Source organism: Drosophila mojavensis, unplaced genomic scaffold, assembly GCF_018153725.1.
Source record: "Drosophila mojavensis isolate 15081-1352.22 unplaced genomic scaffold, ASM1815372v1 contig_108, whole genome shotgun sequence".
NCBI classification, from domain to species: Eukaryota; Metazoa; Arthropoda; class Insecta; order Diptera; family Drosophilidae; genus Drosophila; species Drosophila mojavensis.
This window is the reverse complement of record NW_025318636.1, coordinates 591,552-618,274: the sequence shown is the minus strand read 5'-3', so window position 1 is coordinate 618,274 and position 26,723 is coordinate 591,552. Positions and strand designations below refer to the sequence as shown.

At 43.1% G+C, this 26,723-nt stretch overlaps 2 protein-coding genes across 7 annotated transcripts in view; one reads left to right on the top strand and one right to left on the bottom strand.

Moving 5' to 3' along the window:
* Positions 1 to 3,490: 3,490 nt before the first annotated feature.
* LOC122757281 lies at positions 3,491 to 9,490 on the top strand. The gene is made up of 4 exons (XM_044009015.1): positions 3,491 to 4,048; positions 4,139 to 5,700; positions 5,758 to 5,874; positions 9,382 to 9,490. The coding sequence occupies exons 1-4, from the start codon at positions 3,491 to 3,493 to the stop codon at positions 9,488 to 9,490; spliced, it is 2,346 nt and encodes a 781-aa protein (XP_043864950.1).
* A 13,237-nt stretch (positions 9,491 to 22,727) lies between these two features.
* The window catches only part of LOC6578192 (mitochondrial basic amino acids transporter), a 54,823-nt gene continuing 50,827 nt past the window's right edge, over positions 22,728 to 26,723 (bottom strand). For 4 of the 6 annotated variants that reach the window (XM_032729187.2, XM_032729186.2, XM_044007516.1 and 1 more), the window contains exons 2-4: positions 24,296 to 24,365; positions 23,430 to 23,891; positions 22,728 to 23,370 (exon numbers count right to left, since the gene is read on the bottom strand). In XM_032729187.2, coding sequence (XP_032585078.1) covers positions 22,775 to 23,370; positions 23,430 to 23,891; positions 24,296 to 24,329 — 1,092 coding nt within the window. In that variant the 5' untranslated portion in view covers positions 24,330 to 24,365 and the 3' untranslated portion in view covers positions 22,728 to 22,774. The remainder of the gene's footprint in view (positions 23,371 to 23,429; positions 23,892 to 24,295; positions 24,366 to 26,723) is intronic. The other 2 variants (XM_044007559.1, XM_044007535.1) reach the window with 1 other exon arrangement.

The following is a 26,723-nucleotide window of genomic DNA, read 5'->3' as shown; positions in this document are numbered from 1 at the left end:
GCTTTCGCGACGAGCGTGCACGCACACACTCTCCCTTGCTACATGTACTATGAGCATTTGTATGCTTGTGTGCGAGGCTCTTGCTGCCTGTAGCAATTTTAAAGCCCAGCATTTGCATTAGGTCATTCTTGTGAACTGCTCACACTTACATACATACAGTACCGAGCAAAAATGAGTGAATGTTTCACAACACAACCAAAAAAAATCCACATAAACTCAATTTTGCACGTTTCATAATTGCCAATACTTTGGCTCTTCTACTTCTCTTCTCAGCCGAAATCATCCAGATTTCCCCATAACTTAGCTCCTTGGGTATTCTTCTTAGTCGTAGATTGAGCATGTAGATTTACCGTTATCTTAGTCCTTTTAATATTCTTATTTGTAAAGCGATTTGAAGCACATTTTCTTTTCGCAACAAATTTAAAAAAGTTGGTGAAATATAATTTTAAAATGTGGAAAATTTCAGTCGACATTGAAAATAGTGGTGTGTGCCTGACCGGGAAGGGATTTCCTTCGCTTATTATTGCCGAAAAGCTTTGAATCAGCCGAAATTTGACTCCGAAAACTCAAGTCAAAGGTTGCAAAAAACTGTTCTCGGGCTCTGATGCTCGCCTAATGATGTCGAAAATTAAGAAAAACAAGCGGCTAGCACCAAAGGGTGTTTCTCTAGCAATTAATAAAAATGTTAGCAAATGGACTGCTAGAAGAGAAATTCGTGGCTTCGGATATGTATCATTCGTTAAAAAACAAACCTGCATTGTCCGAAAAGAATATGAAGGCGCGTTTGAAATTTGCAAGGGATCACAAAAACTGGAGCATTTATGATTGGAAACGAGTTGTTTGGTCAGATGAATTAAAATTTAACCGTTTCCAATCATATGGAAAGCAATATTGCTGGTGCAGACCTGGGGAACGCATTCAACGACACATGTAAAGGAAATCGTCAAACATGGCTGCGGCAGCATTATGGTTTGGGGATGCTTCTCTTGGTAGAACGTTGATCCTCTACATAGAGGAAGGATTATATGAATATTCTTCAAACCCATTTTCCCAAATTCACTGATAAATGTGCGTGTCCCCACAGAGAAAGGGTTTTCAACAAGATGGCGATCCAAAACATACTGTAAAGATTATTTAGGAGTGGATAGGAAAGCAGAATTTTAAGCTAATTTTCGCTCCATACATATAGAGTCTATATATAAATCCTATCCCGACTTCAATCCTATTGAAAATCTGTGTTCAATAGTGAAAAGACGGCTGGGACAGTATGATGCCGCCCCAACGAACATTGACAGCTTATGGGAGCGCGTAGAAGCGGAGTGGAGCCAATTTCCGAAAGAAATGATTCAAAGTTTGGCTGAGAGCATGCCAAAAATAGTCAACAAAATTATTGCTAATAAGGGTTTTGGACTAAATATTAAAAATGTTTAGTTTTTTTTTAGTTTTTAGTAGTTTTTTTTTAAACGTGCAAAATTGAGTTTATGTGGATTTTTTCGGTTTTTTATTTCTAATTTTTTGAATTTTGCTAATTTAGCCTTGCAACTTTTTTGTATTTGTTAAGAATACACTAATAAACAAACACACAAAAAAATTTGTTGATTTGCTGGTATGGTTTAATTTTTATGCGTGATGAACGTCAAAGTTCTGTAACATTCACTCATTTTTGCTCGGTACTGTATGTTTGATTGTGTGTACGCAGGGGCCGCGATGCTCACAAATGATGGGGTTATCATTGTAGAAGCATCTGAGTGCCTTTATATGTATGTGCGTATTTTTGTGTATGTTTATGTGTGTATGCATGCGACATGAGCATTGACGTGTGCCTACGACAACTTAGAATTGTGTGAACGATTTTGGGTTTTAATTGAAGAGGCGCGCTTGCAAAAAGCTTTCCACTAGTTGTCTAGTCTATGTGTTCTCTGGTTAGTGCTAGTGCTTTTAGGTAGTGCTGGGCGCAACATCGATACATCGATGTTTCAAATAAAATGAGAAATATCAATATTTTTGTTAGATGTTTTGTAAAAATGTTACCTCCACTAAATTTACTGGTTTAATAGAACTATTTCTATACATCACGATGAGCTGAATTAAGCAGAAAACGTGTATAATATACATAATACCACTGACCAGAGAACACAGAGACTAGAAATGTAGTACTAAGTTTTTCAGCACCGAAAAATCTGTCTCCTAGGGCCTATCAATTTCGTATTTGCTCGGCTCTATATTTTTATACCCTGAACCCATTTTCAATGGGAAATCAGGGTATAATGGTTTTGTTGAAATGTATGTAACAGGCAGAAGGAGGCGTGGCAGACCCCATAAAGTTTATATATTCTTGATCAGGGCGACGAGCTGAGTCGATTTGGCCCTGTCCGTCCGTATGTATGAACGCGTCGATTTCAGAATATATAAGAGCTAGAGACTTCAAATTTGATTAAAATGTCCGTATTTACAGCGCGGATTTTGAATTTATCATTCGATAACTCATCCCGATCATTTTTTTTATCGATTGTTGGGCTCAGCAATCATCGCTTCATTGTAATTAAGAGCGGCAGTTCATAGAATATGTTATCATGTAAGAGAATTTGTAACGGAGATCACGCTCTCCCTTTTGCGTTGTCTCTTTCACCCACGCACCGGCTCAGCTTAATCCGCCGGCTCGCGTACATTGTAGTTAGTATGCAATTAACTCTTGTTTAGAGCAGATGCAGTGTTAGATTGACTATTACAAACATAGTAGCGGACAGCACGACAGACTAGTCGCTTGCTCGCGTCTATCACATAAACTCTGTAAACTCTAATAATCGCTAATAAACTAATCACTAAGTAAATTCAATCGTTTAATAATTTAAAGCTATTCGAAAAATCTCGATAGCTCAACATTTGGTGACCCCGACGTGATATTTTCGTTTCTTTCTACATATTTGCATATATATATTGACAGCATCACATACATACATACACCCGTGAACATAAGCAGTGTATATAGCGATTAGTTGCGTGCCGTTACTTTGCCAATTCGCCAGACACTCTTTCGTTCGGTCTGCAATACACTGGCGCCCGTAAAAGTAGTACACATGCGAAAACTTCTGCAATTGACAATCTAATAAAGAATCAACTAATTTCTGAACTATGTCTATGGTTAGTGACTGCGTGTTCTATAGCTTCAATCTATAAGTGATTAAGTTTACATAAGCACAGTGTAATTACATGCTTGCCGTTATTCTTCGTTGACATTGCACTCTTTCACCACGGCTGCGATACGAGCGCGTCCATAATAATCGTACCGGTGTGCAACAATTCATACGTGTATATTATTTGAGTACCATAATATAATTCTTTGCCAGTTTATTAAAGTTGCAAGTACTCTGCTCGACAAATACGACTTATTCCAAGTCTGCGCTATAGCATATATACATTTACTTACTCTTGCAATCGCGCTCGCACCAACGACTTTGAACTCTATCGTGTTGCTCTTGCTGTACTCGTCATGGCGAATTTAGATGCTAGTGCAGTTGCTCCCGAAGATCGCGTGCGGTTTTATAAGCTCAAGGTACAGTCGGTGTTTGAACGCGTAAAAAAGCTACAATCCAAGGTCGATTCAGATGCTCTTGCCGATCACAGTGACAGCACTCTAAATGTTCTACTGGAGCATATCGACAAGCTAAGCCACTCCTTTAGCAAGGCCCATGAAAGTCTAGAGGAGCTCGACTTTACTGAGATGTCCAGCAATTTGCGCACTGACTTTGATGATTTAATAATGGTCATGCAGTCAACAATAATGTCCGAAGTGCAAAGTCGTACTGCTCAAGTGCATCATAGTTCCACGTTTAGTCGTCCAAGTGACCCTCCTCGCGCATCCGCTCCCAGATTGCAGGCTGCACCTGCGTTGCCGCCATTAAAGTTACCTACGTTCAGCGGTGGATATGCTAATTGGGCTGATTTCTACTCAATGTTTTCTACAATCATTGAAAGTCGGCCAGAAATCAGCAATATGGAAAGACTTCAGCACCTCCGGTCCTGCCTCGATGGCGCAGCGTTGGATACGGTTCGCTCTTTGGAAATTTCTAATGATAATTATACAATTGCCATAAATTTATTAAAGCAGAGATATGATAACCGACGTTTAATCTTCCAGGCCCACATCGTAAAGATCTTAGGTCTCAAAAGAGTAGAAAACGGATCCATAATCAAGCTGCGTGAGCTATCTGACAGCTTCAATGTCCATATGCGTGCGCTCAGTAGTCTGGGCACAACAGAGCAGATAGCCAGTGCCATGATTGCTCAGATACTGCTACAGAAGCTTGATGAGGCCTCACAAGCTAAATGGGAAGAGAAATTGGACAACTCAGAGACGGCTCTTCAGATACCCAGATATGAAGAAGTCTCCTCATTTCTTGAGCTTCGTTGCCGTACTTTGGAATCGATGAAATTTGCTCTTACAAACTATTCGTCAAGTAAGCCGATGAATTCTTGCAGTAAGGTTGCTACCAGTAGATCAGCATTTCTCGTAACCGGCCACAGTACTCACAGTTGCAATTTTTGTAATGATCTTGAGCACACAATCTACAAATGCCCAAGATTCGCAAACTTGTCTCCTAGTCTTCGCCTGAATGAGGTCCGAAAGGCTGGCTTATGTTTGAATTGTCTCAAGGGAGGTCATCAGTCGCGACAATGTGGCTCGCGCAGTTGTCGGGTCTGTGGAGTCAAGCATCATACGCTTCTTCATCTCGGCCACTCCAGCACATCGCAGGCAGCAATTCCGCCCCATCAACAATCTTCAACATCAAGAGTACAGACCATCCCTCAGCCCTCAGCACCAGCCACTACTCTCTTATCCAAGGATCGGCACAGCGATGTTGTGCTCCTGGCTACCGCAGTGGTTCTGGCAAGGAATCGGTTTGGCGAGCTTGTTCCTTGTCGTGCACTTTTAGATTCAGGCTCTCAACTACATCTCATTACAGCCAGATTTGCGAATCTCCTGCAACTTAAGAGAACAAAATCGGTGGCATCTGTATGCGGCGTAGGCGACTCCAATGTTGCCATGGATGGCAGCAGCATTTGCCTCACTCTTCAAGCTCATGCATCTGAATATACAACTAGCATAACGGCTATGGTAGCTACAAATATAACTGGCAGGCAGCCCAGTTCTAATGTGAATACGAGCAATTGGAGCATACCGCAAAATATAGTGCTGGCAGATCCAGCTTTCCATAGGCCGCAACGAGTAGATCTGCTTATCGGAGCTAGCCTGTTTTATGATTTGCTCTGTGTGGGACAAATCAAGTTGATGCCTGGACTTCCATTGTTACAGAAGACTCGTCTTGGTTGGGTTGTATCAGGTGGCGAGGCTCGCAACCACAACTCCGTGCTAATAGCTTCAAAGACGCCTTTGGATCCGATTACAGACTCCTGTGCTGATATCAAGTTGGACAGTCTCGTTCGTCGCTTTTGGGAAGTTGAGCGCTGCAGCGATTCCATTGTAAAGTTCAGCAAGGAAGACTCAGACTGCGAAGCGCATTTTGCGAGGCATTACAATCGATTGGCTAGTGGCCAATATACAGTACGCCTGCCTGTTAAGCTTAGTTGTGAGCTTCTTGGAGATTCTTATGAGCAAGCGCGACATCGGTTTCTCAATTTGGAGAAGAAATTGAGTCGTTTGCCGCATATAAAGTCTCAATACTCAGCATTTCTGAAAGAGTATCTTGAACTTGGTCACATGTCACGCGTTCCTCTAAATTCATTCCATCTATGCAGATATTTTCTTCCTCATCACTGCGTTCTGAAGGATGATAGCACAACTACCAAGCTTCGCGTCGTCTTTGATGGATCTGCATCTACAACAACTGGGCATTCGTTGAATGACATTCTAATGTCAGGTCCCGTCATTCAGCCAAAATTAGTCGACATATTATTGCGCTTCCGATCTTATCCAGTTGCACTCACCGGCGATATTTGCAAAATGTATCGTTGCGTGAAAGTACCTGAGCCGGACAGCTATCTACAATGCATTTTATGGAGGAATTCGCCAGATGATGAGTTGGAAGTTTTCAGGCTTGATACGGTAACATATGGAACAAAACCAGCGTCATTTTTGTCTGTGCGCGCCATGCATCAGCTTGCCGTAGATGAAAGGAACGCATTCCCAGTCGGGTCCGACGTACTGCTTCGCGATTTCTATGTTGATGATTTGATTAGTGGAGGAAATTCAGTCGAAGAAGCAAGACTTGTTATGCAAGAGACAGCTGGAATCTTGGCATGTGGGAAGTTTAAATTGAGGAAGTGGTGTTCAAGCCATCCCATGGTACTGGACGGCGTAACAGACTGCGACAAGGAATCGCTCATTAGGTTCAACGATGGCAGCGACATTACAAAGACACTTGGCCTTGCATGGGATCCGGCATCTGATCAACTTCTTTTCTCATATCTAGCTCTGAATTCAGCCTCTAAGCCCTCCAGGCGCTCTGTTCTCTCGTCTATTGCTAGGTTTTATGATCCCCTCGGCCTGGTCGGCCCAGTAATAAAGAAAGCTAAAATCTTCTTGCAACAACTCTGGAGGCATAAACTTGATTGGGATGAGAGTCTCCCGTCTGCATGTCACACTGCATGGCTAGACATTTGCAGCAACTTTGGCAATGGTCTTAGTAGTGCATTTCCCAGGCTATCATTAATACCAGGATCGAAGGTTGAGAGCCATGGATTCTGCGATGCCAGCATCGAGGCATACGGAGCTTGCATTTATATTGTATCCAGAGGTCAGCATACCATCAGCAGGTTGCTTTGCTCTAAGTCTCGAGTTGCGCCTCTAAAAACGCTCACGGTTCCCAAGCTGGAACTATGCGGGGCAGAGTTGCTTGCGCGTCTAATGAATGAAGTGGCTCGCTTAGGCATTTTCGCAGGCGAGTTTCATTGTTGGTCTGACTCTACTGTTGCGCTTTCTTGGATCAATGACGAGCCCGGACGATTTAACGTTTTTGTTTCAAATCGCATCGCCACGATACAAGATCTCACATCAGCAATGGAATGGCACTATATACCTACAACACTGAATCCCGCGGATATATTATCTCGGGGTGCATTGCCCTCGGATTTAAATGCATCATTACATTGGTTCAACGGTCCAGGTTTCCTCTGTAAGCCCAGATCTCAGTGGCCAGTCTCAGCACTTCCAGAAAGAACTTCAATTGAGCGTCGAAGAACTGTGCTTCTTGTAAAGGACGCAGTCCATGATGTCTCTATGGACTGCAAGTTTGTGAATTCTTTCGGCCGCTTGCAGCGTACGTTTGCATACGTATCAAAGTTTATTAAAAAAAGTCATGGTCCAGGAATAACCCTAGCAGACATCCGGAACGGCACTCATATACTGTTAAGAATGATTCAACGAACACATCTCTCAGACGACATAAATGCTCTTCGAAATAAAGGAATGGTTCCGTCATCCAGCAGTCTAGCCTCGCTGTCACCGTTCCTTGATGAGATTGGGCTGCTACGTGTCGATGGTCGTCTCAAAAACTCAACTTTAAATTTCGATAGTCGCCATCCAATTATTTTGCCCAAAGTTCATCCAGTAACTAGAGCCATCATAATGCATTTCCATCAGCGAAACTTGCACGCTGGTCCCCGAGCAGTGCTAGCGTTGGTTCGTTCCCAATATTGGCCAATTGGAGGTAGAAAAACTGTAGCCAGTGTAATTCAGAGATGCGTAATTTGCTTTCGTGCAAGGCCTCGACTCGTTGAACACATAATGGCAGATCTACCCAAGGATCGAGTCGACGGCTATCGGGTCTTTGGAGTGACTGGAGTCGACTTTTGCGGACCCTTCTTTTACAAGCCTGAGTCACGAAACAAGGCGCCTGTGAAATGCTACGTTTGTGTGTTTATTTGTTTTGCTACGAAGGCTATTTGGTTGGAGTTAGTCAAGGATTATACTACCGCGGCATTTTTGCATGCACTTCAACGTTTCATATGCACCAGAGGAAGGCCAAGTCAAATCTGGTCGGATAACGCCACAAACTTTCTTGGTGCCCGCAATCAGCTTCAGGAGTTGAAGCGTCTATTTCTGTCAGACACCCACCAGAAAGCTGTGAAGGATTTCTGTTTGGCAGACTCAATCGAATGGCATTTCATCCCTCCACGATCACCTCACTTTGGTGGCTTGTGGGAGGCTGCAGTGAAGACAGCGAAGCATCATTTTTTACCGATGTGTTGGGTCCTCCGTCCTAACTTACGATGAGCTTCGCACACTGGTTTGCAACATCGCTGCTGTCGTTAATTCACGCCCTTTAGTTTCGATTTCAGAGCACCCATCAGACATAGACGTGTTGACTCCTGCGCATTTCCTCAACGGTGGCCCTCCTTCGTCTTTCAGTGAGCCAAACCTAACCGGGCTCAATTTTAATCGTTTGGATGCTTGGCAGCGCGTAAGCTATCTCCAGCAGGTGTTCTGGACTCGTTGGCGGGACGAATATCTCAACTTGTTACAACAGCGAGCGAAATGGAGAACCTCTAAACCTGGCTTGGCTGTTGGCAACATAGTTCTTGTGAAGGATGAGAATCTACCTTCACTTAAGTGGCCACTAGCCAGAATAATCGAACTTATCCCTGGAAGTGATGGCGTTGCACGGGTAGCCCTACTAAAAACTGAAGTTGGCGAGATAAGAAGAGCTACAAATAAGCTGTGCTTGCTGCCCCTTAAGGATTCTGTTGAAGACTAAGTCTTCAACGGGGGGGGATGTTGGGCTCAGCAATCATCGCTTCATTGTAATTAAGAGCGGCAGTTCATAGAATATGTTATCATGTAAGAGAATTTGTAACGGAGATCACGCTCTCCCTTTTGCGTTGTCTCTTTCACCCACGCACCGGCTCAGCTTAATCCGCCGGCTCGCGTACATTGTAGTTAGTATGCAATTAACTCTTGTTTAGAGCAGATGCAGTGTTAGATTGACTATTACAAACATAGTAGCGGACAGCACGACAGACTAGTCGCTTGCTCGCGTCTATCACATAAACTCTGTAAACTCTAATAATCGCTAATAAACTAATCACTAAGTAAATTCAATCGTTTAATAATTTAAAGCTATTCGAAAAATCTCGATAGCTCAACATCGATAAAAAACCTTATCGAAAACCAGTTATAAAATTATATCTCCTACATCTTTGGAGCTACAGTCTCCAAATTTTGAATATATATTTATATGCATTTCGGTTTTTGTTGAAATTTACCCCCCACCCCTAAATCAACCCCCTTACCCTCACCTTTGTAAAAGGCGTATTTCAAATACTAGAGACTTGTGCTTTAGCAAGTGCACGCATATTATTGTTTTAATTACGATCTAAAAGTTTCATGAAGATCGTATAACCTGTAAGGTTACTTTATTTTAGCCGGGGTCAGAGTCTCAGTCTGCCCAGGGCCATAACTCACAAGACATTTATAAGTTACTACGGGACGTACAGTGTTGGAGGAATGGGAGAGGGGAAGGGTACCATTTGAGGTTAGGTGACCACGTGGCCTGAACTCGCCGACCACGCCCACGCGTTTGCACGCGGGAAGGCGGCAGCGATCGAGTGGCGCGATCAAGTGCACTCTAGATCGCTGGGGTCGGGGTCGCGAAGGCGTGCTGTGGGGTGTTAGTGGGGCCACTACGACTGGTAGATCGCGGATCGAGGAACACCCAGCGTTGCCGCCGGCGTTCACTCAAGACCACGCGATTTTACTGCCAGAGTTTTGACCTTCCGGCGAACGGGTCGTGACCTCGTTCAAACTACCAGTTAGTGTTATCGTGGTTATTTATGATTAGTATACTAGTAAACTGATTAGTAAACTAACTACGAATAAATACGCAACCATCTCTACGTGCATTCCCTTACTTTATTAACCTTGTCGCCTTATAACCTTTATATTTGCTAATCAGTTTTATTTTTTCCTTTTGAGCGCGTCTGCTCACATCGAGAGCTCCAGACTGACTAAAATCTGCACGCAGCTTTCAATCCTCTTCTGCCGCTGTGCAGATTTTACCACGCGACCAGCAATGCAACTCACCACCGCGAGCTTTCGAGCTGCACGGTTGCATTGCTGATCGCGTGCCCGCCCACTCATTTGAATTTCGCTTACTTTCTAAAGCTAATCGCTGCGGCACTTACATCTAATTATTAACTACTTAGTGCTACCTTACAAACTAACGCTTATTCTACTTACTGCCTAATAATAATCAACTAATATCAACTTACGTCCTACAACTGAAATGTAAACAATGATTTCAAAATATAACCTTAATAACTACAAAAATCAAAATCCATAACAAAATTCCATCTCGTTTCCCTTAATCGCTACAAAATCAAACTATGCCTCAAATCCTATTCAAATCCTATTCACCATAATAAAAATCTATTTCATTTCAATATCTTTACTGATTACTTACAAACATGTAAGGTGGGAAAAAAAAAGGCCACCTTACACCCCCCCCCCCTTACTTCGACAGGGAAATTATTACGCCCCCCGATGAGTCGACGGTCACCGTATAGGCCTGTTCCCCGTTTCCCCGGTCTCGGTTTCCGGGGTCATGTCAATTTCCTCGTCTCCTTAATGAAATGACTTCAACTGTGCAATGTTGGCCACCCTTCTCTTGCGTTCTCCCTGCTTCGTTAGGCGCACCACGTTGGGGGATATGAAGCGCGGATCGTTCATTTTCTCCATACTCGCTTTCTGATGTTTCTCTTGCCGGTGGGCCGCCTCCGGGCTCACCTTTCTTCTCCAAATCGACCGATCTAAACTCCGGCGGCCGCTCCTCGGGTCCGCCCCTCAAATCCTCGCTCTGCTTTACAGCTCTCGCGGGAGGCCCAGCTCCCCTTTTGTACTCTAGTGTCTCTCTTTTCTTTTCATTCCTCCTTGTCGCCGGAAGACTCTCTCCAAGTCTCTCCTTCGGCGTCCGTTTGTTCGTTCTTTTCCTCTTGTTTCTGCTTTTCTTCGTCCATTTCCTCTCACCTCTTTTCTCGTCGGGCGGCGCGCCTTGGTTCGACGCTCTCTGAACGCCAACTGTCGACACCGTGATTGCCGACCTTGGGTCCTCCTTCGACGTCGCAGCTTCGCGCGACACCACTGGGCCCGACTCCACATCTCCTTTAGCGAGCTGGCCTTGCTCTCTAAAACCGCTGCTGCCTTTCTCTACTCTTTGTTTACTCGGTAGCGACGCTCCTTCTCCCACGTCGTCTACCATCCTCATCTCCAGCTCCGCGTTGCCGCAACGACCGTAGTGCCGATGGCGCATAGAAAGTCCATGCCGAGGATGACATGGTCCAGCATGGTCGGCATTATTAGCAGGTTCGCTACCGCCGTCTTTCCAGCCAGACTCACATCCGTTTTCATCATCTTTGTCACGTCCAGCGCTGATCCATCGGCCAGCCTGATTCGCGACTCCACCTGGCAACGCTCGCCTCGTATCGTCCGTTGGCGCACGCAATCCTCACTGACAAAACTGCGCGTGGCCCCGGTGTCGATCGTGGCGGTCATCCTTTGACCCCTGACCATCACCTTCGCGACGATCTTCCACTCTTTTACTCGGAGCGGGTACCTCTCTTCGTCTTCAGTATCTAATTGGTGCCGCTCCACTCTCTTGAAGGGCGCCCCTGGCCGTTTCCGGCGCCGTCCTGTTCGCAACGCTCCCTCGCAGTCCGGCCTCGCTGCCCGCAATGTCGGCAGAACAACACTGGCGCGTTACGACATTCTCGCGCGAAATGTCCAGGTTGTGCGCATCGATAACAGTCCCGACTCGGCCTGGGTCCAGCGTCCTGAGCCATCATCCGGCTAGTTGCCTCCGTCGAGGGTGTTGTCACCGGCGTCTCCTTCTGCCCCCCGGCGTGTCCTCCAGACCGGGGATCAGGTGCCTTCGCGCGGAAAGGATTATTTTGCCGCACTTCCGCTGGCTTGGGCCAGGTGGTCTCCACCGTTGCCTTCCTCCCTAGTTCTCTTTGTTGATTCCTCACGTTTTCGAACTCTGCACCCATCTGTGTCAGCTGGGTCAGGGATGAAAAATCGTGCCTCCGTACGTATAACCTGTATTCCGGGGATGCGTTCTCGTAGGCCCTATTCAACTCTTGGGCCAGGCTGTACCTAGCCTGACGCATCAATAGACGCAACTCAATCAAGTAGTCCTTGAAGGATTCGCCCTCCCGCTGCCGGCGCGCTCGAATCTGGTCCTCCAAACGCTCGAGGTATTGGGGAGGTAAGAAGAAGTCCAAAAACTCTTTCTTGAATTCCATCCAGGGCACGTCTCTTAGCCCACTGGTTAGGAATCACTTAGCCGCCTTGTCTATCAACACCTCGCTCAGTGCCCTCGGCATCCTGTCCAGCTCGATCCCATAAGTTATGGCTCGCTCTTCCAGGATTTCGATGAAGCCGAGGGGATCCGACCGACCGTCGTATTTCATTCCCCACTTTCTGACTTGCTCGGCGATATTCCAAGGTGGGTGCCTCTCCGGCGGCGACGAGAGCGCTGGAGTCTGACGCTCAATCCTCATTTCGCCACCACTGCCGGATTCCCTCGACCTTTCGTCCCTCCGGCTCCCAGCCACGCTGCTCGCCGTCGGCACGCTAAGCCTCAGCGGCGCCGCCGAAATGGAACCACTCTCCTGGATCTTCCGCAAATCGGGCTCTGATTTCTGGTACGCGCGGCTGCCCATACTCGACGCCGACCCTCCCGAAGAGAAACGTGTCTCCCATTCGGCCAGTCGCCCTTTGATTTCCATCGAATAGTTGCCGCCCTGGATGAATGACGACAATCTCTTTCTCAGATCCTCCACGCGGCCTTCGTCTTCAAGGCCGAGATCGCGCGCTACCGCTATCAACTCCTCTTTACAGCGCTGGTAGACCCAGCCGACGCTTAGTCCCGAAGTATGGGGTGTTCCTCCTTCCATTCTTGATGCCTTGTTGTCTTGATGCTTCCTTGTTCGCTTATACTAATCTCCCCCAGTTGTTTTGCTTACTCAATTCTTATCCACTTATTCTATATTGTGCTTTATTTCGCTCACTTAATCTAGTTTTCTTTTCTTTGTTCTTTTCTTCTTTTTTTTCTCTCTCCTTTTTTTTTCTCTTTGTTTTTTTCCCCTTTTTTTTTCTTCTCTCTTTTTTTTCTGTCTTTTTTCAAATTTTCTTATTCTATACAATTTTGTTTGCTTTTACCGTCTTAATCTATCTTATTTTACTTCTTTATTCTCTTCCCTGTCTTTATACACTTATTCTAGTTTTGCTATACTTTTCTTTATTCGTCTTAATCTATTTTGTTTTATTTCGCTTTTTATTCTTCTTAATCTAGTTTAGATTATTTTACTTTTCTTTGTTTTATTTATTTTTGTTTTCTTCTTTATTGATTCTATTCTTTTTGTTTTTTATTTAATTTATTTAGCCTGTTTTGTTATATTTTGTTTTCTTATACTTTCCGCTCGCTCGTCCAACTCAATTTTACCCATTTATCCTAGTTTGTGCGCTTCAACTTGCTTTGCTTTCACTTTTCTCCTCTTCTCTTTACTCTGGTTACTTTACTTGACTTTACTGTCTCTACTTATTCCGCCTTATTTTATTTCTCTTTATTCTTATTTTTATTACTCCGCTTTTATTCTGCTTCACTCCGCTTCAGTTCTCCTTGCTTTATTTTTTCTTCAGTTTATCTCATATCGCCTCACTTCATCTTCACTTGACTTGACTTCGCTTAATCTTCTTTGCTTTTACTTCACTTCGCTTTATCTTACTTAACCACGCTATGTTCCGCTTCGCTGCGCTCCAGTGCGTTTTATTTTTTTTATTTCTATTTTATTTTATTTTTATTTTATTTTATTTTTTTTTTTTTTTTTTTCTTTTCTTTTCTTTTCTTTTCTTTTCTTTTCTTTTCGTATACGTATACGTATGCGTATACGACTTGCGCTTCTGCGCAACATTTTTCGCGCGCACTGTACTTTCGGCGCCGTAACTGTTTTTCCGGTTTTTTTTATACCCTGAACCCATTTTCAATGGGAAATCAGGGTATAATGGTTTTGTTGAAATGTATGTAACAGGCAGAAGGAGGCGTGGCAGACCCCACAAAGTATATATATTCTTGATCAGGGCGACGAGCTGAGTTGATTTGGCCCTGTCCGTCTGTCTGTCCGTCTGTCCGTCCGTCCGTCTGTCCGTATGTATGAACGCGTCGATTTCAGAAGATATAAGAGCTAGAGACTTCAAATTTTTTTAAATGTTCGTAATTACAACGCGCATATTAAGTTTATCATTAAAAATCGATAACTCATCCCGATCTTTTTTTATCGATAAAAAACCTTATCGAAAACCAGTTATAAAATTATATCTTCTACACCTTTATTGCTAGTCTCCAAATTTTTAATGTATGCCTATATGCAATTTATACAATTTCGGTTTTTGTTAAAATTTACCCCCCACCCTTAAATTCACCCCCTCACCCACACTTTTGTAAAAAGCGTATTTCAAATACTAGAGACTTGTGCTTTGGCAATTACATGCATGTCCATGTCATAATCATAATCTGAAAGTTTTATGAAGATCGTACGTCCACAAAAAAGTTATTAAGCAATTAAGTCCTCATAGTAAGCGCTCACTGCCGCCCATGCGTGTTTATGCTTGTGTGTGTATATGTATGTAATTGTTTGTGTATGTGTGTGTGTGTGTGTGTGTGTGTGTATGTGTGTATGTATGTGTGTGTATGTATGCCTGTGTGTGCGTGCATGCGTGCGTGTGTGTGTGTGTGTGTGCGTGTCTCTTGTGTAAGCTGAAAGACGCGAAAAATTATTGAAATAGCTATTACTCCAAGGGTTCAGGGGATCTCGTAGTCGAGTAGTCTCGACTAGAGCTTTCTTACTTGTTTTTTATTAATTTTTATTTGTTTTTTGTTTGTTTTTTTATTTATTTATTTTTTTTTTTTTTTAAGAATTATTTTAATTATTAGGTAAGATATAGTTAATAAATCTACATTTAATAGTTTTTTTTAAATTTTCTTACTACACTTACTACACTGACCATATTTGGCTGTGAGACGTGGGCATAGCTGACCAGACTGGCAAATAAAATACCCCCATCGGGTCGGTGTACTATTGAAATTATATCCTGTACTTTGTTTAGGCTTTGTTTTTTATACCCTGAACCCATTTTCAATGGGAAATCAGGGTATAATGGTTTTGTTGAAATGTATGTAACAGGCAGAAGGAGGCGTGGCAGACCCCACAAAGTATATATATTCTTGATCAGGGCGACGAGCTGAGTTGATTTGGCCATGTCCGTCTGTCTGTCCGTCTGTCCGTCCGTCCGTCTGTCCGTCTGTCCGTATGTATGAACGCGTCGATTTTAGAAGATATAAGAGCTAGAGACTTCAAATTTTTTTTAAATGTCCGTAATTACAGCGCGCATATCAAGTTTATCATTAAAAATCGATAACTCATCCCGATCTTTTTTTATCGATAAAAAACCTTATCGAAAACCAGTTATAAAATTATATCTTCTACACCTTTATTGCTAGAGTCATAATCTGAAAGTTTTGTGACGATCGTACGTCCAAAAAAAAAGTTATTAAGCAATTATTAATTAAGTTCTCATAGTAAGCGCTCACTGCCGCCCATGCGTGTTTATGCTTGTGTGTGTATATATATGTAATTGTTTGTGTATGTGTGTGTGTGTATGTGTGTGTGTGTGTGTGTTTTATTTATTTATTTTTATTATTTTTTTTTTTTTATATTCATTTATTGACGGCCGTAAAGCATTGCTTCGCAAGCACTATGCGCTACCTTAGCCTGGGACAGCTCGTCTTCTCAGTCACTCGACTCTGCGGAGCTCCATCATCACCGTGGCCGCGAAGGTGCTTGTTAGTTCCCAAGCTTCCTCCGATTCCAGCATGGCGTTGACTAAGTTGTCCGCTCTGATGGAGCGGCCCACTGCCTCTTCCAGACGACGCCTCTCTTCCAGGAACCGTCCACATTCGAAAAGAATGTGGTTGGCGTCTTCCACATTCCCTCGCTCGCACCAAGGGCACTCGTCAGATTCCTCGTGGCCAAAGCGCTTCAAATAGCTCCGAAAGCATCCATGACCCGAGAGGATCTACGTAAGGTAGAAGTTAACCTCGCCATGTTTGCGGTTAACCCATGGTTCAAGCTCCGGGATGAGCTTGTGCGTCCACCGCCCTTTAGCTGAGCTATTCCACCTTCTTTGCCATCGCGCGATGCTGTTCGCCCTGACAGCGTTGAGTCGCGTAGGCCCGTGCGAATTCCGCTCCACGGCTTCGGCGACCAAATACTCCAGTGGCACCATACCGGCTATGACGAGCGCCGCGTCATCGGAGATAGTCCTGAAAGCGCAGCAGACTCTGATTGCGCTCAGTCTGTATATCGCGCAAATGCCTCGGCTGTAGCTCGGCGTTGCCATCGCTCTTGACCATATTGGCGCAGCATAGAGGATGACAGACCTAATGACGCTCATTAGAAGGAGACGTCGTTGCTGATTAGGTCCCCGTGTGTTAAGCATGATTCTCGAGAGAGCTCTACAAGAATCAGCTGCCTTTTTATGCACATATTCTAAGTGCTCGCGGAAAGTTAATCTTGTGTCTATCATGACACCAAGATATCTTATCGCCCTCTTTTGCGACTGCTGACTAGTACAACTTCGGTCTTGTGTGCCGCTAGCTCGAGCCCAGCTCCTGTCAACCAGCTTCGTATGCGATTGATACTTTCGCTGCACATATCCTCTGTATCTTTGAGCTCCTTTCCTATGGCTACGACAGCTACATCATCAGCAAAGCCAATGGTGTGCGCGCCTGCTGGTAGTTCCAAGCGCAGTACGCCGTCGTACATGATGTTCCATAGGAGAGGGCCCCAGCACTGAGCCTTGGGGTACTCCAGCTGACACTGTATGAGTTTGGGGACCCTCACTCGTGTTGTATACCAGTGTTCTTCCTCTGAAGTAGCTCTTTATTATCTCTCTTAGATATTTAGGGATATTATATTGTGACAGCGCATTCAGTATCATATCCCAACTAGCTGTGTTGAAGGCATTCCTTACATCCAGGGTCGCGATAATGCAGTATTCCTTCGTCCCGTGCCTCCATCTGGTGCCTTGAATAGCGGAAGTGGCCAGACCGACAACTTTGTTAAGCGCGTCCGTTGTTGACCGGGCCTTCCGGAATCCAAAGTGGTGACAGGCCTCCGGCGCTTGCAATCGCAGTCTCCAGCCTAGAGCAGATCAGTTTCTCAAACACCTTTCCCATGGTGTCTAAGAGACAGATCGGTCTGCACGAAGATGGCTCATCTGGTGGTTTGCCAGCCTTGGGCTTTCCATTTTGCCGGGAACGTCTCTTGGATCAGGCATTCGTTAAATAATTCGGCGAATGTACTTGGGTGCAAGGCGAGGGGTAGCTTTAGCGCACGATTTGGGATCCCGTCCGGCCCTGGAGCTGTGTTGGTTCTAAGACCTCGGAGAACTACTGATATTTCTTCCTCTGTAACTAAAACAATTTCAGTGCTCGTTGAGCCCTGATCAGCAGACTCGGACTCAGGGGCGTGAATGGAGCTTAAACTTTCTGGAAAGAGTGTTTCCACAATCGATTTAAGCTTCAGACGATCCGTAGGCTGCACCTGTCTACCTGCGTATAGTCTTTTAACTACTATCTTATATGCCCTGCCCCAAGGGTCATATTCGGCTGAGTCGCGCAACTGTAAAAAACATTCTCTTTTGCGTGCCCGAATGGCCTTCTTCAGCTGTCTTCTAGCTGCCTGGTAAGCTAACTGTTTCTCAAAAAACGTAGATCTACCGCGAGCCCGTTGGTAGCTTCATCTCGCCTGGATGCATTTGCGACGAATGTCACCTATTTGTGCATTCCACCAATACGTAGGCTCTTGTTGTCGCGTGAACTGCTTGCGGCGTAACATGCTGCTATTGCAGGCACTCTGTATTTGGGCTACCATTTGGCATGCTCTGGCCTCAGCATTACCAATTGTACCCAGAGACTGAATGGCCTCTGAAAAGACCGCGGGATCAAAAGTATCTAGCCGATACGACTCCCTCCACAATGTTGACGCCCTGGCAGGTGGCTCACCTATTGTGAACAGAAGTGCCGTATGATCGCTGCCTGTATAGCTATCGCAATGGCTCCATGTTGCTCCCCGAAAGAGGGATGAAGTGACAAAAGTAATGTCGATAACAGACCCGTATCCCGCCCGACTGAAGGTGTACTCATGGCCAGTGTTGAGCAGTGCAACATCTAGTGTCGCGAAGATCTCCAGTAGGATACGACCTCTGGCATTTGTTGTGAGGCTACCCCATTCTAACGCCCAGGAGTTAAAATCTCCAGCTATAATGGCCTTCCGACCCCTAGCATCCTCGGCAAGCTCGTCGAGCACCGTCGTGAATTCACTGAGCTGCATGCTGGGGGCCAGATATGAACTGTAAAGCCATAAGCTACCATATCGGCCACGTACGAACCCATTGAATGACTTAACATTCGAAAGTACGTTCGTTGAGTTGCCGCATACCCACAACGCAGCTTTGCCATTAACGTCTGTTGACCATGTCGTAGGGCAGCTGGTTCTACAGTGGTGAGGCTCACTGAGAAAAGCTACATCTATACATTTTTCCCTAATGGTCTGCTCTAGAAGATCTTGGGCAGCAACACAATGATTTAAGTTAAGCTGCAAAAACCTTAACATTTCATTTTACGAGCAGCTTCACGGTAAGATGGGCACTTGAAGCTGCCTGCTGAATGGTCCGTCTGCTTTTCACCTTTCCGGATGCAGAGGCTACATTTTGGTGGCTTGGTGCATGCTTTGGCACTGTGACCCATCTCTCCACACCTGAAACAGGCGCCCTATAAGTCACAGTCGCTGCCGCAGTTTGCTGCCATATGACCGTAATCGAGGCACTTGAAACAGCGTTTAGGCTGCTCCACGGCTCGGATACGGCAAACTACCCATCCTATTCTAATTTTGGACAGCTCGAGCAGAGTTTTAGCTTTCCCAATTGGAAGAGCGACCGTAGCTCTTTGCTGTCCACCAAAAGCTGGCCGAAGCGATTTGATAGCCTCAATGGGGAGTGAGCTATCCTTCAACTCCACCCTAATTGACTCCAAGATCTCCTCTTTGGTCGCTAACTCATCTAGATCGCGAATCTCAACTTGAGCCGATTCGGTAAGTGTTTTAACTACCGCTCGGTCTCCCAAGGCCTTGCCTACAGCTTCGTGCAGAGCCTCAGCGCTATGCTCCGGCTTCCTACTCAGTTGCAATAAAAGGTCCCCCATAGTTGTCTTCCTAATGCCTTGAACGTCGCTGCTCAGATGCTTCAAATTTGGGTCGCTTTTAACTACACAAAGCATGCCCGCATAGCTGCAACCCCCTACGCCTGGTTCTTTTGGGTTCGCTGCACTTCTATTGGGCCTCGGCTTTTTTGAGGGAGTTTTCCTCTGTTCGGAGGCAACTTCCCTCGACCGCTTGGGAGTATTGCTACCTACTGTAGCACTAATGCTCGCTGCCTTAACGTTTTTGCCTACTTTTTTGAGTAGCGTGGTCTGCACCTCACAGTTTTTAACCGAACGGTTGCAGAACGCTTCGGCCGTCTTGTGAAGGCCTAGCCAGCTCCTCTCTCATTAAGGCATTTATATGCCGCTGACCCCCAAATAAGGCAGACAAACCCTCTAGTGTAGCTCCTATTTGAGCTAACGCTTCTTCTAGTGACTTGGGTGCCTGGCACTCAGCCACTGGAGCCTGGTTAGAAGTCGACGGCTGCGCCAACGCCCTCTGTTGTTGCTGCGGCGATCGCTGCAACGAGGAACGACGCGCAAAAGCTTGCAGCTCGTCCTCCATCATGGCATCCATTTCTGCTCCGACTACCACGGCGTGAAGCCTGTAGTGGGCAATGGCTACTAATATAATCTGAGTTTACAACCCGCAGTAACTTAAACTCAACTTGACTACAGCGAGAGCCCGAAAGTATGCACTACTTTTAATAACTGCTACTTCACTCCAGCAGCTAGGTTGCTGTCTTTGCTAAGGCTTAGCAACTCACCAACGTTAGTGAGCAGCTGATTGCCCGATGCAATTTCCAGCACTACTAACAGCTGTTAGAGTGAATGCACCTGATTTTTATTATTGCGCAAGTGTGACGCCTAAAGTAACAAAATTTACGCGCCCACAAAAGACAAGGAAAGGAAGAAGCCCTGACGCCAAAACAATGACGCTATCGCCCCCCCCTCTCTTGCACCACCGAATTATACCGCTTGGGAATTCCACGAACCGCCGCGCAGTAAGTCTCTGGTAATTTTTTTTGAGGTCGCTGGGTACGCCGCGCCCACAGCAAACACGTTGACTTCAGTTCTTTCCACTTTCACAGGGGAAAACACAGTTCAAGCTATTGTCTACGATGGATCACGATGACATCGACCGCACTCCGTGAAAACGCAACTCGAACTCTGTGTGTGTGTGTGTGTGTGTGTGTGTATGTATGTGAATGTATGTATGTGTGTGTAGGTATGCCTGTGTGTGCGTGTGTGTGCGTGTTTCTTGTGTAAGCTGAAAGACGCGAAAAATTATTGAAATAGCTATTACTCCAAGGGTTCAAGGGATCTCGTAGTCGAGTAGTCTCGACTAGAGCTTTCTTACTTGTCTTATTTTGTTTTTGTTTATGACTCCTAGCGTTGAATCAAGGAGTTTCACAGATAACAAACGTTACCGGCGTGTACGTTCACTTGCCGTTGGGCGCCAATTATAATAAGACGGGTTATTATGCAAAGACACTTTATTTACTTATTATCACAATCTTTATTATCATAATCTTTTTGTTAGCTCGTGTGAGCATTCGTTAGGAACAATCGCAAAGGTCAACTCAGCCGAACGTGTAATGACCGAGCCTAGTGACCGAGCCTCGCTCGTAATCACGGTTAACTTCTACGCCATGTAAGACTGCTTTTCTCCGCTCTGGAATAGCCACTCCAATAAGTCAGAGTCAGAACCGTTTGAGAATTATTGCGTGCGCGCATATCAAATTTTCTACATCAAGCAAAACAGTCAAAGAATGCGCTGCCAACAGTTGAGTATGTGTGCGTGTGTTAACTTATACATATGCAAGAAAACGAATCAACATTTTTCATTACTTAGTTGTCTAGTAGCTACCAACAACTTCGTATTCACAAAGCACAATCATTTCGCTTCATGCGCTCGACCGAGATGGTCAAATGTTGAATAAAAGATGTTTCTACTCAACTTTTATTCTTGCTCTCTCTGCTCTCTGCTCTCTCAAATATGTATATGTACATATGTATGCATGTGAGCACAAGCAGCAGCCCAAGAAAATTGAAATTTCTTCGCGTTAGACTGCCGTTTTTTTCCTTCTGTGTGAAGAGTATTCCGAACTCTTCAAGCCGTTTGCCATGCGTTTTCGTTATTATTTGTGGGAAGGGTATGAAAGCGTTGGTACGCATAAAGAAAATGTTTTCGCGATGAGCATACACACACACACTCTCGCTTGCTACATGTACTATGAGCATTTGTATGCCTGTGTGCGAAGCTCTTGCCGCCTGTAGCAATTTTACAGTCCAGCATTTGCATTTGGTAGATCTTGTGAAGTGCTCACATACATATGTATGTATGTATGTATGTATGTATGTATGTATGTATATACATTTGATTGTGTGTACAAGTGCAAGTTTTATAATATATATGTTTTACCAGATGCTTGAAATTGAGTTAAGCATCACAGTATTGATCTGACGAAAAATGTTACCCACTTGGGCATTGGCAAAGAAAACAATACAAAAGTGGCCAAGTTCCTAAATTTCTTATATCCTATCAAACCCTTAGAACACGCTTCTCAACTCAAAACTTTGTAGCGTCTTGAGTAGTTTCCTACTGAATTGGGTGGATGTTCTTATATTGGGGTTGAATACTATCAATATTCTCCAAAAATATATATGCATGAAATGGAATCAACATTTTTCACTATTTGAAAATTTGTCGGCAACCTTAAACACATACATAAATTCTTGTACTACACGCTATCAAAAGAGTTGCATACATTTTTTAATCTTTTCGTTTCATTTACATAGAATCAAAAAGATCGATATTGTTGTTCACAATAAGTTGTTCTGAATTAAATATAAATCATATCCTAGTTTAGTTAGTTCCATATTATTACAGCTTGGTTCGTTCAGTGAAAATTAAATTACTGAACTATTTGGTTTTAATTTAACTACAAGGAAGAAAACTTCATGCTTCATACGAATTATCCATACAAAATACGAAAATTTCTTCAATAAATAAAAAAGCGGAAATAAAGCAAATTATTCTCTAAAATATCCAGAATTCCCGCTGCCCGTTGTTTTGGAAGTTTTCCCGCAATCGGCTTTTCAAAAAAGCCAGATTTGACGGGAAAAAAGCTGATTTGGCAACACTGATCTTTTGTTCAACATTTGACCATCTCGGTCGAGCCCATGAAGCGAAATGATTGTGCTTTCGTATATTTTAGTAGCCTGAACCTAAAAGTGAAGAGCCGAGCGAATACGAAGTTGTTGGTAGCTACTAGACAGATTTTTTGGTGTTGAAAAAGTTTGTTCTACATGTTTAGTCTATGTGTTCTCATTACTGAAAAATTAGTTTTTCCAGCGTCTCAGTTCAAAATGTGTGATTTGTTATGAAACGCGTTCCGCACGTTTTTGATCGTACACTCGAATATTAATCATTTTTAAATTACAAAAAAAAAATGCATTTATATATTTTTATTTATTTTTAAATATGTATAAAATTTTAATTATGATTGATTTGTAGTATTGCTAATATTCAATTGAGAGTTTCGTATTTTACTTTCATATATTTGGTCATTATGGTAATAATCTATAAATGACCCATTAGAGGATTCAAGTGCTGATTCTCGCTGCTCTGAAGCATTCTCTGAGATTATTTTTCGTACTAGTGTGTCATCTGTTCCAAAGTCGTTTTGGAAGTAGGCATGAATCAAGTTGTCTAAGTTAACAATATTTAGGTTTTGGTTCGGGTTTTCGATCATGTCGATTCCATTTTTCTTACAGAAATCTAATACCCATGCAACTACAAAAAAACATGCAGCATTCATGGGAAACGCTCGTACTAATGTTGAATTTAGTCCCCGGAAAAAAAACGGGATCCCTTCTTTTTTATAATTGTTTATTGCACAGTCCACGAACCCATCATATTTAGCTCGTTTTCCCAGGGTATCTGATTGCATATGTGTTTTGACGACATCAATGGGGTAACAGGCTAACCAGGATGCCATGCCAGCACAGCCTCCTGCTACTAGCACATACGGTACACTCGGCTTCTCTTTGAGTTGCATCAAAAATTCATATGAAACAAAGTAACTGGCAAAGCCTAAAAATATCATTGACGCTAATCTCTTATGTTTTATAAAGAATGTTTATGCATTTTACCTGGTATATCTCTTAGTATAGTGGCCCAAAGTCCCTTAAACGTTCCTCGGATACCTTCAGTTTTTTGAACGTATAATAGACAATCAATGGGTCCCTTAAATTTGGGTTGGTTATCAATATACTTCGACAGCTGTAATCGTGTTTTCGCCAACTCCATTGGCGCACATATGAAGCTCTGCGCTATACCGGCCATTACTCCAGCGTTGAAGTGTGTCATCAAGGAATTTGGATTTTCAGATAATTTTTGTACATTGCCATAAACTCCAAATACTATCGCGTTAACCAGACCGATACCCATCATTGGACTGGAAATTCCACGGTATAGACCACGAATATTATCTACTAGTAAAATTGTTTTCATACAATGAAGTGTTCCTTTATATTTTGGATTCTTTGGGTCATCAGTTTGCAAGTGAACTTTTACTGTATCGAATGGGTGTCCAACAAGTACACCTGCGGCACCTAAAATTTGGTATGGCTTTTAATTTAACGAAAACTACCAAGTTTTGCTGAGCTAAATAAAATTAGAAAGTCTTAAATTATGAAAAATGTCGAGAGCACCGAATTTTTTTCCTTATCCTTTTTATCCTTGAACAGGACTGTTGGAAATTAGTTTTTTAATAAACGGAATAAACGGAATATCTATGGTGATTGATTGACGAAGAATTACATGCAAAAGTAATTTCAACAAAAAATTATATTTTATCCTTCTTATTTGAATTTGGAGCAATGGGTAAAAGGTATCCCAAATCGGAATGACAATGAGTAAATTTTGAATTATGAGTTATATTCTATAGCTAATTGACTATATATTGTATATTACAGAAATTTCAATATAAAAAGGGTAAGATAAATTAAATTATTACCTCCGAGTAAGCCAGCAATGAAATCCACAATCATTTTTCTATGTCAGCAGCTAAATGCCTTTTTGCAATACTATACATTTATGAGAGGTAATTAGTATAAATATTAGAAGATTAAAAAATATAAAATTTTGTTCATCTCTTAACTCATGGAAGTTGACAATGTCGTTTATCGTGTTAATAAACTCTTCCTTCCTTTGACATAATATTAATACAGTGACGAACTAAATTATTGGCACAACAGGCTTTTTAAAGTTTATAGCAATTTTTAAAGTGTTTTTAATGATTTTAAAAATAAAACAAGTAAGAAAGAAAGCTCTAATCGAGTGTGCTCGACTACGAGACCCCCTGAACCCTTCGAGCAATAGCTATTTTTCAAAGACCAAAACTGTATAAAATGCACTATACACTATACATTTAAAATTTGGAGACTGCAGCTCTAAAGATGTAGGAGATATAATTTTATAACTGGTTTTCGATAGGGTTTCTTATCGATAAAAAACATCGGGATGAGTTACCGATTTTTAATGATAAACTCGATAACCGCGCTGTAATTACGGACATTAAAAAAAAAATTTGAAGTATCTAGCTCTTATATCTTCGGAAATCGATGCGTTCATACATACGGACAGACGGACGGACGGACAGACAGACGGACAGGGCCAAATCGACTCAGCTCGTCGCCCTGATCAATAATATATATATACGCTTTGTAGGGTCTGCCACGCCTCCTTCTGCCTGTTACATACATTTAACAAAACCATTATACCCTGATATCCCATTGAAAATGGGTTCAGGGTATAACAAGTAAGAACGTTGCAGTCGGGCGTTACCGACTGCGGAATACTCATTCATATCCCATCAACAATTTAGTAGTTAAGTTTCGCTCTAATACTGTAGAAAATACATTTTTTCCGCTTTGCCACGCCCCTACTGGGCGTAGACACCTCATTTTTGGTCAGTTCTTAGAACGTGATAACGGTACCTTAACTGCAAAATTTGAATGCTTACCCTCAAAAAATGTGAACATTACAGATAGATATCAACTTTTGCGGTTTACCACGCTCCTGTGGGCGGACATATATCCGACAAAACTTTTTGGTCTTGGGTGATCAGTCCGAGTATATATACAAAATTTGAGGTCTCTGCCATCAGTAGTGTCAAAAATATATTAGAATTTAAAAAATCACTATATCTTCAGGTCCCTAATGGTCGTAGACTTATAATTTTATCTTTAGACTTTATAAATTCATAACATTAGCTGACGTGTAAAATTTCAGCGCTCTAGCTGTAAAACTCTTGGAGATACAGTTTTATCCGATTTGCCAGGCCCCTAATAGGTTGAGATATATCCTCTATAGCTCGTGATCTAGGGTGGTCGACGCGGACCTACATACCAAATTTCAGCTTTGTAGCTCTTCAACTAACATGATTTCTGGCATATCGGAATATGCATTTTCCGATTTGCCACGCCCCTAGTGGGCGGATCGGGAAAATTTTAACACTTTATAAATCGGAGATATACACGAGTATGTGTTCCAAACTTCAAGTCTCTAGCTTCCATAGCGCCGAAATAGATTGCGTTCATACGGACAGACGGACAGCAAGACGGACATTGCACAAAGCCAATATGCTAATTCACTTTCGTGAATGAGTATAAAAAAAAATCACTATATCTTCAGGTCCCATTTGCCACACCACTAATGGGCGTAGACATAAATTTTTGCCTTTAGACTATAGAATCATAGCATTAGCTAATGTTCAAAATGTCAGCGCTCTAGCTGTAAAACTTTTGAAGATACAGTTTTATCCAAGTTGCCACGCCCCCAATGGGCGTAGATATATCCACCATAGCTCGTGATCTTGGGTGGTCGATGCATCTATATTCCAAATATATTCCGATTTGCCACGCCCCTAGTAAGCGGATCAGGAAAATTTTAACACCCTATAAATCGGAGATATACACGAGAGTGTGTTCCAAATTTCAAATCTCTAGCTTCAATAGCGGCGAAATAGATTGCGTTCAGACAGACAGACGGACGGACGGACAGAAGGACGGACAGCAAGACGAACATTGCACAAAACCAATATACTAATTCACTTTCGTGAATGAGTATAAAAACCGTATCGAAAATCAGTTATAAAATTATATCCTACATCTTTGGAGCTACAGTCTCCAAATTTGAAATGTATATTTATATACATTTAATACAATTTCGGTTTTTGTTAAAATTTACCCCTTACACCTATATCAAGCCCCTCACCTACATATTTGTAAAAGGCGTATGTCCAACACTAGAGACTTGTGCTTTAGCAAATACATGCATATCCATGTTATAATCATAATCTGAAAGTTTCATGAAGATTGTATGTCCACAAAAAACAATTAAAATCTCATAGTAAGCGCACACTGCAGCCCATGCGTGTTTAT

Excerpts from the sequence above, each read along its gene's own strand:
- LOC122757281 (XM_044009015.1), top strand. The coding sequence starts at position 3,491 with ATGGCGAATTTAGATGCTAGTGCAGTTGCTCCCGAAGATCGCGTGCGG. Across the intron at positions 4,049-4,138 it reads ATGGCGCAGCGTTGGATACG|GCCCACATCGTAAAGATCTT; the intron begins GTTCGCTCTTTG and ends TTAATCTTCCAG. Across the intron at positions 5,701-5,757 it reads TACTCAGCATTTCTGAAAGA|ATATTTTCTTCCTCATCACT; the intron begins GTATCTTGAACT and ends CCATCTATGCAG.